The 12,039-nt window shown below is 39.6% G+C and overlaps 1 protein-coding gene across 14 annotated transcripts in view; it reads right to left on the bottom strand.

Annotated features, from left to right (window-relative positions):
* Positions 1–12,039, bottom strand: part of magi2b (membrane associated guanylate kinase, WW and PDZ domain containing 2b) — a 108,194-nt gene that overhangs the window by 56,764 nt on the left and 39,391 nt on the right. For all 14 annotated transcript variants that reach the window (XM_081608081.1, XM_081608082.1, XM_081608083.1 and 11 more), the window contains exon 3: positions 5,014–5,133. In XM_081608081.1, the coding sequence (XP_081464207.1) occupies positions 5,014–5,133 (120 nt within the window). The remainder of the gene's footprint in view (positions 1–5,013; positions 5,134–12,039) is intronic.

Below are 12,039 nucleotides of genomic sequence, written 5' to 3'. Positions count from 1 at the left end.
TTTGGTCCAATGAAAGCTCCTCTAAAACTGCTAATAGCAGCAGGTCTCTGTGCATTTTGAGGAAGAGCAATAATCATCTTAAAGGTTTTTCACTTGCGAATAAACTTTCTGCAAAACGAAGGACTTCACATTTTTCAGAACAGGCGTTGTGACCCTTCTCATACTGATGGATAGTAAACAATTGCTTCTGTAACACAACTGCTGATATGTTTTCTCATTTAAATTGTTTTAGCACACACCTGTACGTTACAGATCAAAAAACTGTCAAGGCTCTTGCTACTGCTTTTATAGAGGTGGTTAAACTTGTCTGCCTGCTATTTTCCCTCTTGAGTTCTGAGGATCAAGCAAGGATTTGTTTTCCTCTGACTGCATATTGTTTTATTCAATATGAAATTATATGTCTCCATCTTTTTTATGCAAACAGTATGTGTGTTGATGCAATAAAAGGCTCAATTCATGTGTGGGCTGTTATAGTGGCTCTTGTTCTCCACTTGTTGATTTTGTTTGCAAAAACCCCACAGCACCTAATTTTCCAACTTAAATTCACAAGTGTGCCACAGAAAATTTTAACACCTGCTCTTACTTTTAAGTTCTTTTTGTTATAAAGTATTCTGTTGTGGATTTCGTGTGCAGATCCTTCTAAAAGTCTCTCACATGTAGACAACCACAGATTACTGGCAGTGCTAAAGTCTCAACCCATCAAAAGACCCAGGAGCGTTGAGACATCACAACAACTCTCAGCCCAGGAGAAAAAAGACTTTATATTTTCTCTTCTTATCCACAAATCCAAGCCTCTCAGGGGGGCAGAACAAATGTGATTTTATTTTACTGCTGGATTCAAAACCTTCAGTTTATCAAAACGAAATGTTACTGCTCAAGGAGAACAATTTGAATCAGAACAAGTGATATTTCTTCCTTGTTAATACACAGAGCTGAACAAAAAAAAATCAGGTTTTCAAATATTTGACCAATGAAAAAGAAGTTTGATGAATATGTTTTAGGGCAGAAGCTGCTGGACTGACGTTAACCACCCACTTGATTTTCTCTTTATTTGGAATAAATACAATGAACCTGAACGTGACTGTCGTGAAGTTAACCTACTGGATCTGAGACGAACATATACGGGTTTACATATCTTCATATGAAAAGAACAACATCATTTCAAAATGTTTTTGGCACAAACGTTTGTTTTGAGGATTTGTAACATCCAGATGTTACAAAAAAAAAGCTAATTTAGAATAAATCTGCCAATCAACAAACACTTCCAATCACTGTTGAATGAATAAGGATAAGCACAGTGAAGAAGAGACAAGGATATAAAGACATTCAGCCATTTTCCTGCAGGTCAAAGTATTAACACAGTTGCTTGTGACAGAGTAGCTTGTGGGTAGGAGCCAAAATGTCTTGCTTCATAATCCCTTTTTTGTAATCCTTCAAAGCGAAGGGTTGGTCACAAAGAGGAAACACAAGTTGTTTTTACTCATTAGCCTGAGTCAAGAGACACAGTCTGTAAACTTGTGGAGGAATCTAAATTGGTTTTTACCAGGATTGGTGCTTCGGTGGAAGATGAAGGAGGCTGGAGAGGCAGTTACTCGGTTTATTCTCACACGAGCTCAGTCTGACATTACTAACGTTTTTGTACTTTGGACTTAGGATTTTGCATCTCTATTAAGCCATGTCAAAATGTTCAGGGATGCAGCACTTCAGAAAAATGAAGTCAAGAATCTATGGCCAGAGAAGAAGCGGAGATGATAGAACGAGGCGTCAAAAAAAAAATGACAAAAAGGGGATCAGCATTAATGCTCCAGAAGGATCATAGAAGAGGCTTCCATTTTGTCAGTAAGCACATTTACCTCAGCGCTCTCAAGGCAAATTCAGCGCGCCCTGTCAAAAATGTAAATGTAAGCGCACAGGCTCAGGTAAACAAAGACTGGAGGATGACAGAGAAAAAGCATCGAGAAGCCACCTGTGAAAGCTCAAAGCCAACCAAGAGAGAGGCTTCAGAGAACATAAAGCAGACTGAGGCAAGTTTATTCCAGTTCCTCCTGAAGAGGTTCAAAGGAAAGCGCTCACCTGATATTGACTGAGACATCTACCGGCGTCTTTTGACTCACCTCAAATGGTTGCATGTGTAGCACGTATAATTGTTATGTTACAAATTTTAAGGCTTTACATCAGTGTCTGGTTTCTCTCATTCATTTTTCAGACATGAAAAAGAATGTAAGAGGAAATTTTTTCAGTATTTCAGACACGCTTTGAAAAATAACTTTAAATTATATTCCATTTTATCTTTGAATTGGACATTATTGGTTCTTAAATTAAGAAACAGAATAATGTTGTAATCTAAAATAGTGGTTATTATAGCAGCTTCAAAATGACTGCAGCTTAGCAATTCAGCTTCCTAGTAAACATCTCCCTGCAGGCACATCTACCCAAATCTGAAATGACTTCTATAATTTTGCTTATTTTGTGATTTTGTAAAACGGAGACAGCCAGCACCAGTTTGTTTGTGTTGTACACTGGAGATTTTGGATCTGGGGACAGAACCTGTTTGTCTGGAATCGCTGAACGTTTTAACGTTGAGGCACTTTTAATTCAAACAGATTTTGTAAACTTTGAAAGGCTTTGTGACTTTTAAAAAAATACCAGCAAGGATCAAAGGTGAGGTTATCTCTGAGGAAAAGATGGCAGTTTGTGCAATTATTTCTCACAGCACTCATGGAGTACCAGAGCGTAAAATGTCTTGATTTTGCAATAATACCTGGTCAAAATGTTTGATGAAAATAAAGATCAGACAGTGCAGATCGAAAGTTTCCATACCCTCATCCAAAGCCCCAATCTGATTATTTTAATGGTGCGTTTGAAGCATTATTTACTTTTCTTGTAAATTGTCTGTTGTTGCTTTTCATGCACAGATTTACATGCGTATCCGGTATTTTTTTTTTTTTAATTACCCTACTGAGTTGCACATTTCCTCTTACTCTACAGGTTTTTATCCTTGTTTTTGAATCATTTTCTACCTTTGTGTGAATCTGCAGGCTCCCACCGACCTTTGACTTGCTTTTGCCACTCCAGAATCTCCCCGTAGTGGGACAATAAAGGATGCCATAATATTCTGTTCTATGCTAATTTTTAATTTAATGATAATATTCTCCGATTTGCATAGAGAAAATATAATCCACCCATTTCAGCAGTCTGCAACCTGTGGTTTTTTAGGGCCTGAATTGTGGCTCTTAATACAATCCATCCATTTTCTGTACATCCTTGTCCCTTAGTGGGGTCAGGAGGTGCTGGTGCCTATCTACAGCTAATGTTCCAGGCGAGAGGCGGGGTACACCCTGGACAGGTCGCCAGTCTGTCACAGGGCAACACAGAGACAGGACAAACAACCATGCATACACACTCACACCTAGGGACAATTTGGAGAGGCCAATTAACCTAACAGTCATGTTTTTGGACTGTGGGAGGAAACCGGAGTACCAGGAGAAAACCGACGCATGCACAGGGAGAACATGCAAACTCCATGCAGAAAGACCGGGGCCGGGAATCGAACCCAGAATCTTCTTGCTGCAAGTCAACAGCTCTACCAACTGCGCCACTGTGCAGCCTGGCTCTTAATACCTCCAGGCCTAAATACAATAAAACTTAACAGTGCCTTCATAACAGCGTTAGGATTCTGTTGGGTTTCCCAACAGGACAACGGCTCAGGCATCCTTCCTATTAAATAAAATTATGAAGAAAGCAGGAAAGCAATCAATATGAGCTGTACTATTTCTGATAAAAGATAAGAGGACTTTTCCTGGCAAAACTAGATTTCTGCTTTTTCTTTTATGCCAGACCAGGCAGTCTAACTCTTGACTGAGTTCCTTTTTTCATAACTAAAACACTTAGTAGAGGAAAATATACCGTCGTTAGTAGTTTTAAATCCAACAGAAAATTAAAGAATTACATAATACAGAGCATCAAAGTACAAGCCTTTTGTTGATCTTTCTGCAGATCATAAAATTGTGAGTGTTCTTTGATACATTTAAAAAATGGGAGTAAAATCAAATTGTTCTGTATTTTACTCTCTGATAACCAACCAGAGCTGATCTAGCAGATATTCTGGCCTTTGACAGATTTATCGCTGGCAGCCTGATAATGGCTAGAAACTTTCTGTGGCTTCTCTCAAAGTTGTTCAACGACTTTGACGAAGTCAAACCTGTGTACTCAGCTCTCGTTTTTAAAACTCATCATAGTCTGGAAATATAATCAGACCAAACACACCAATAAAAGTCCAAAATTTCTATCAAATCATGATTTGACTTCACTCTCAAACTTTTACAGACACATCCTTGTTTTTATTTTCTTACCTTAAATCCTCTGCCCTCGCTTTCTCCCTTTTCCTAATTCAATCTGAATCCCAAAATGAGTTGCAGCACCTCCAGTGCAGCCATCCAGAAACAGACAGCCTCCCCCAACAGGTACAACTAAGCTCTCTGTTGGGGGGAAACATACTCTGCAGCCCCACAGGAAAAAAAAAATGGACAAGGCAAACGACTGTGATGTGAACATGTGTAGAAGGGAAGGCGCACATGACCACGCCGATGACTGTAACCTCTTCACATGCACATTTACACGCAAAATTTATGTGAACGTGCTCTGCCGTGCTCGCTGTTAAAATCTCTTCTGGGCAAATGAACCAGCTAATCCTCCATCTGTAGATGTTTCCCTGACAGTAGCAAAGCAGAGATGCACAGACTTGAGATGACATGCAACTGGCATTGCTTCAGCTGACACACACACGCACACACACACACGCGCACACACAAAGAAACACACACATGTTCTCAACAATGACTGAAAGCTATAAAACTGAAGCCTCGGTGTGTTTACTGAAGCTGCGTACAAGAGCATCACCTGACACATCTGATTAGTCAAGTAAAGATGCAGCAGTTCGGAACGAGAGAAACGGCTCGACTGACACATGAGTTCCTCCAAACAAACACCTGTGCTTGTCTCCTCGGTGCTCACCTTCATAGGTTCCACTCTCTAGCAGGGCTCCACTTTGCTCCAATTCCATAAAACGCTCCACGCTCACGAAATTGTAGTCCACCCCTGGCACCTCCCCCTCCTTAGGCTGCCTGGTGGTACCTGCAGAGCGAGAGGAAGAGAAAAACAGAGTCAGAGGGGTCATTACAGCCAAATAGGACACTTGAGAAGAAAAGGCAGGAAGGCAGGGGAAAGAGCCAAGAGGAAAGGAAGAAATAAAGAAGAAGGGGGCTGGACAGGAAAAGACGGCAGATTTGAGGCTACAAAGTGTACGGGAGGAAGTGGGAGGGGAAAGGAAATGGAAGTGAAGAGGCTGATTGAAGAGTCATCGTCTCCGATCGCCAAAGATCCATTCACAAGATTCTGACGGAGCGACAGTCAGAGACGAGTAGCGACGAGCAGCAAACAGCAAAGCACAGTCACTCAGTCCCTAAAAGCCAATCTGGTGCCGCTTTAGTAATATGACTAAATCAATATGGCAGTTTTGCCAGGCATAAGTCAACCCACCCCCAATGCACTGCACACAATGCTGCACCGATTGGATTGTTGTCAAAGCAGCAGGGAATGCAGAGGCTCCACATTACCATGCTGCAATTAGCGTCTTCCTCCATCAGTGCTCTGGAGATCTTCATCGGTGCAGCAGTGTTAGGTCTGTGTGTAACGGCAGCGATGGGAGTTTTGAGTTTAATGAGGTGGTGTGTTTGTGTCACTGCCAAGTGGACTTTCACTCGGGCCCAGTGAAGTCTGCTGGTGTTGATCCCTGATCTATATCGATCCTGCCAAAAAACAGTCGCTGGCCTGGCAAAGTAAAAGGAAGTCTGGGTTATTTTCACCATGCAGCTGGGGTGGGAGAATTAAAGTCTTATCATACTGTTGTGGTACTGTTGCGATAACAATAAAAGTGACGATCAGAACCGTTTACTGCTTCTTTTTCAGGTTATGACTGAAAAATGCTACGACTGCGTGTCGCAGCAAAAACGGCCCCACACACACAAATACTGATAAAACATTCCTGTTTGCAAGATATTTCTTTAGGACACCAGTCACATAAAAAAATTATTTAATCACAGTCATATTTTAAAATGTATTGATATTTATTGATGTGTTCATTAAACTAACAGTGGAAAAAATAGTAAAGCTAACGGTCCCAACAATAAGAACAGCTTTTAAAACATTGATTGCAAATTATCATGACAACAATGAATCTAAATTCTTACCATGACAATAAATTTATCACCATAAATGACAAACTGTACAATAAAAACCCATCCCTACCATGTAGTGACACCTCAGGTAGTTGTCAAAGCTTTATGTGTGCAGGAATGAGGTCAGGGGTGTAAACTGGCTTCCTGGCACGAAAGCAGAACTGTGATGAAGATTAGAGCAGCAGGTGACGGATGTGCTGCGGACCCGCATATGGCGCTCACACATATGCACATTAACTCTCCCTGGAGTGTGATATCTTAATCATTAGATCGCTATTGATCGTCTGTCACCACTTCGCTCCGGTGGCGTGTCCACCCAACATTCCCAACTGTATCTTGTCACCGCTGGGAGCGAGGACGGGAGCTTATCCACATAATGAGAAAACAGGGAATGCACAGAAATCAGATACTGAGAGTTTCTTTCATGAGCAGTGATGCAGAAAAAGTGTTTATCACACTTAAATGTAAAACAAAGCTTTGACGTCAGACTAAAACAATAATGCAAAAAGCAGCTTCAGAACGTTGGTTTCATTTATTCAGAGAAAAGAAGCGAACGATTCCCCATCTTGAATCATAAAATAAATATAATTTTATTAGCCACACAAAGCCAAATTAAACAAGACTGTTTGTCTTGTGAAATCTAACAATAAAAATAACAAAATCTTTAGAATTTAAATTAAAACTGAGGAAATTTTGTTGTTGTAATTTTGAAGAGGTCTGTGTTTTCATTACTTCCCTGCTCATCTGGATTATTAGCAGCATCTGAATGCTTCAGCCAGAAACTGATGTAAAATATACAATGAATCACTAAACAATTATCACATTGTATTCAGTTATCCATGTCTTCTAAATATATGTTTTTTCTTTTCCTTTCTGTCTGTTTAGAAACTTTGTCTAGACTCTAAATGTTGTAATAAAACCAAAACCTGACAGAAAATAACTTATTTTCCATTATTCACTGTGTGAGAAGTATTGATTTATTTTTGTGGCAATCCGTTAGGTTGCAGTGAACATTTTTTTATATTGAATTGCATTATATCACGAGGTATAATAAATATCTTCCCCACCCCCACGAGTTGACTCATTTGTCCTCTGACTCAGTCAGTGCAAACGCTTAACATTAAATGTTTCACAAAGATAGAGCGCATGGAAAAGCCTATTTTATTATAATTACACTGTATGTCAAGCTACGTCTATAACATTAATTTTATTTGAGTAATTTTCAGCCTGGTTTTAAAAACATAAACTTGCTGACCTGTTTTCCTGCACAATAAACATCTGTGTTAAGATATTCTGGAGGTATTTGCAATGAGTTCCACTCTGTGTGCTGAGCTCTGGGTCAAACTAATAAAACCAAAATCTCAAAAAAGCAGCAGCCAAGCATGTGTGGCTCTGAATACTGCAGCAGCTCCGATCGGCTCAGCCAGGCGGGGCTGGTCGCCTTCCAGTGGGTACAGCTATTGATCTGTAAGATCAGAATGAAATTATTCTCCAGCCCACACCGGAGTAGGCAGAGCCTGCAGGAATACTGATGACCTGCTGATGGCCCTCTCCCACAGCTTCCTTTGCTGGACACACCGGCCGAACACAGGCACAGAGGGGAAAGTGTCTCGTTGGATGTGAGCTGGGATTATTGATCCACATCCAGAGTTTGATAGGCCGACGCTTCCTCTTTTTCCTTTGGTTTAGCACATTATCTGGTTCTCTGCTTTACTACTTGCTCTTAATAGTCTCCACTGCTTATGGTAAATACCGACAAAGTAAATCTTTTCATTAAGCAGAAAAATCCATACTGTGTTTCTTCTGCTCTGGTTGCCACCTTTCTGTCTTTATCTTGCCAATTTTGTTTCTGAGACGAAACAAGGAGGACAGAAATGGTCAAATAAAATCTATAACTCACAGGACACTGGCGGACAAAGGCAGGACATTCCTTCGAGTAACTTCACGGAAATGTTCGATGTTGCGTTCAAAATAGTAGATGTGAGTAGGCCTGTCACAATAAACAATAAATCAATTAATCAAATGATAAATTAAAAGAACTCAATAATTTTCACTGGCTTGATTTATCGTTTTTCTCTTTTCTATCTCTAACTAAAGTTGAATGATAAAAGTCTTCAGTCTGGTGCTTTGTTCTCAATTATCCCGTTTTCTGAAAGATAAATTTGTTTACACAGACTTTAGAACTCATTTTATTTGTTGTTTCTGTTGTTTTCTTTATTTATTTAGGATATTTTAAATGTCTTCCAATGTTCAATAGAATTTAAAATTTATTGATCCTTGACAATGTGTTCTTGCATCATTATGCCATTATTACTATAATATTACTTGAAAATGGTCTCAAAACAACAATATTATTGTTTATCGCAAGAAGTTCTGGGGCAATTTATCATCCAGCAGAATTTGCTATCGTGACATCCTGTGTGACAGGATTTTGAGTTGCAGTCGGTACAGCTGCAGCTCAAAATTCTTATAAAAGTTTAATTTCCATACATGCAAATGCATTCTAGGCTATTTTCTTTATAAATGCAAACATTTAGTTAGGAACTAACTAACTTTAGTTTAGGAACTAACGTTAGATAGTTCCTAACTAACTAAAGTTAGTTCCTAACTAAATTAAAGTTAACTAAAGTTAGGAACTACTAAAGTTAGGAACTACTAAAGTTAGGAACTAACTTTAGTTAGTTAGGGTTAGGGTTAGGGTTAGGGTTAACCCTAACCCTAACTAACTAGAGTTAGTTCCCCAACTAACTTTAGTTAGTTCCTAAAGTAGGAACTAAATGTCTGTGGGGACATGCAGTCGACCAGTTTCTGGTGCCTGTAATTATTTTGAATTTCAATCTGAGGATTGGGATGGCCACAACAATCTGGTTGCATTTGAACCGAGATGCTGCTTTCTTAGCGGTGTGCTTGGGATTGTTGTCGCGTTAAAGTCCTTCCTTTGGCACAAGGCGAGACGATCTCTTCATTCTAGTGAGAGATAAATGAGCCATCACAGAAATATCCCCATACCATAATACCTGCATCTATATGCTCCTCAGTGTAAATTCAGTTTTTAAGCATTGGATTAAAAGTTATCAGGATCTAAACATAACAATCTTGCCTTCATTAGATCATAAAATGTTGCACCTTTCCTCTTTAGGGGCAAATTTACTGAACATATTTAGGACTTTTTTAGTCATAGAGAAAACTCTCAGTGCTTTTATATTTGTCATAAACAACAAATGGTCACACATTCTTACAGGAATACACACACAGTCAGGTAAGTGTGTGTTTACTGTTTAGTTTTTTTTATAAGATTCATTTTTATTTTTTTATTTTTATTTTTATTTTTCATTTTTAAGTATTTAAGATCATTTTAGATCATTTTCTGCCATTTATAAGTTTTCTCTTCCCCAACCAAGTTTTTCATCTGAGCATGGAGCTTTTGATGAAAGTTTAAAATGACACATTGTACTGGGATTTTGTGAGAGAAATGCACTATAACCAGCATGTACAACATCTGCTGTCTTTCTTCCTGAACTGGGTCAGCTTCTTTGACTACTGCTTGTTTCAAATGATGAATAATCTTCCTGACAGAACGCCATGATGTTTTTATTTTGAACATATTTTAATAAATTTTTTAAATCACAGTCAGCAGGATTTATGTCATGAGTTTTCTATTCTTCTAATACACCTACAAGTAAATTATTTCTCAGGTAGACAAATAATTTCTACCAACAACAGAAGTTGAACTGGTTAGAGATGCTGGACTGGTATTATTTTATACATGACTGCAAATAGCTTTATGCAAAATGGTGCAGCAATTATTAATGGCCACGACAAGCTGCACAAGCAAATAAAAAAAAAAAAGACAGCAGACTGCACAGTCAAGAAAGTGATGCCCTCCTGGAGGCAAAAGCATTTCTGCTGTTAACTATTGATTGGATGTTGTGCTCTTACTAATAAAGGGATAAAACAGGCTGCAGGCCAAAAAAGGTGTTCACTTTGCAATCAGACAGCATGGCCAAACCTCTTAGAGGTGAGTAGGAGTCTAAGCGGAGCAGAGATTTATGGCTTAAATGCTTTAAATATATAATAGCAATGAAAAGCTTCAAAGCTGCCACTTTAGAGGATGAAGACTTTCGCTGGTCCAAACCACGTCAACTAGCTACTATAAAACATTCTCACATGGGGGAGGGCAGCTGTGTGTGTGTGTGTGCGTGTGCGTGCGTGTGTGTGCGTACGTGCGTGCGTGCGTGTGTGTGTGAAAAAAAAGACAGAGAGAGAGAGATTACTTAGAAACACAACAAGGAAAGTCCATTTAGAAGTAAAGCTGAAATAGCTGATGCACTGAAATAACTCAGATGGGTGTCAAATGATAAGAGGACAAAGACCTTTACTGAATAATGGACTGGCAGAGAAAAACAAAAGAGGCACCAGCAGACATGGAGACATCGAGGAAGAAGCTCGATTGGTTAACCCTGCAGTCTGCAAAGGTGCTTGAGAATGTACACATGTATACATTCATACGCATATTTATATAATTACACAGAAAGTCACAGAGAGGAAGAAGCAGAGCGGCAGCGACTAGGAGCTAAAAATAGCTCTATCGATGGGCTGATTATCATAATAAAGGGGTGGAGGAAAAGGCGGTCCAATAATACAGTCTCAGCACGAGTACGTGTGGGAACAAAGAAGTGGTTCTTTTATATTAAAAGCTAATACTTTAATCTATACACACAGAGCTACTGACATAATTATGTCATCTAGAGCCTTGAGAGTCACTGTTAGAAAAAAAAAATTTCCCTTTGTGTAAAACATTTGCAGTACGAATATGTGGGGCGATTGTACAGTAATTGGAGTGTGTAACAAACTCTAATGAATAAAAGTGGATGCGGTCGGTCCCTGGTCGGGCTCCTAGCTCAGTCTCTCACAGCATCTCATCCATCACCGGCATCAGGCTGTCCTGGGAGTTCACTGGATTTATTACAAAGTCTATTGCAACACCAAAATCCAACAGCGACTAAAAATACTCTCCAAGAGGTGAACAGGTGTGCCGCTCTTTCACAATAATCCCCAGGTGGGTTCAGAAGAGGATTTTATACATGAAGGTGCACGCACGTATTAGCGCACGTCTCCTGTGTGTTAATGAACGTCAAGCGAAATGTCGCCGCGGCGCACAGACTCCGTGTTTGGATGCCTGTTCAGCTGAATCGGCACAGGCTGCTTTTTGTTTCTCCTCTTTAACCTTGCTCGATGCAAAGTCTGCGAACCAGTAAACAAAAACCACTCCTAGATTCCTCTGGGTCCCTAATCCAATCGGCCTTAAATGCATCTAGGATTGAACTGTATAACCCTTAAAGCTGCAGGCCAAACTCTTCTGTAGAGTCTGTCAAGCTCACTTTGGGTGCAGCTTAGAGTAAAATACATTTGCTTAAAAATATGTTTTAATTGTGTTGCATCAGAAAATCTCAGATAGTGAATGTTTCCCTTCACTTGTGTCTTTCTCTGCAGGCCCTGAAAACTGTAGTTACCAACCGCGTGTTAAAAGAATCCTAATTTGCAAAGAAAGTTTAAATGCCTATGTCTACCTGAACATCTTTAGCAAAGGTAATTGGAAATAAAGGAAAGTTTTGCTAACAAAAACAAAGAATCAAACAGAGGGGGAATGCTCACTCTTTAAAACCGTGAGCTTGTTTACCAGGAATCTATTCATGGCATAGCAAGCAGCAGAGTAACAACAGCAGAGAGGAGGACAGACCGTCGTCTCCCTGTCTGTCTCTCTCTCTCTTTCTCTGTCTGTCTGTCTAATTGTCTTGCTGTT

Source organism: Poecilia reticulata, chromosome 6 (assembly GCF_904066995.2).
Source record: "Poecilia reticulata chromosome 6, P_reticulata-male-v2, whole genome shotgun sequence".
Lineage (NCBI taxonomy): Eukaryota > Metazoa > Chordata > Actinopteri > Cyprinodontiformes > Poeciliidae > Poecilia > Poecilia reticulata.
Note: the sequence above shows the minus strand (reverse complement) of the source record. Positions and strands in the feature narration are given on the sequence as shown.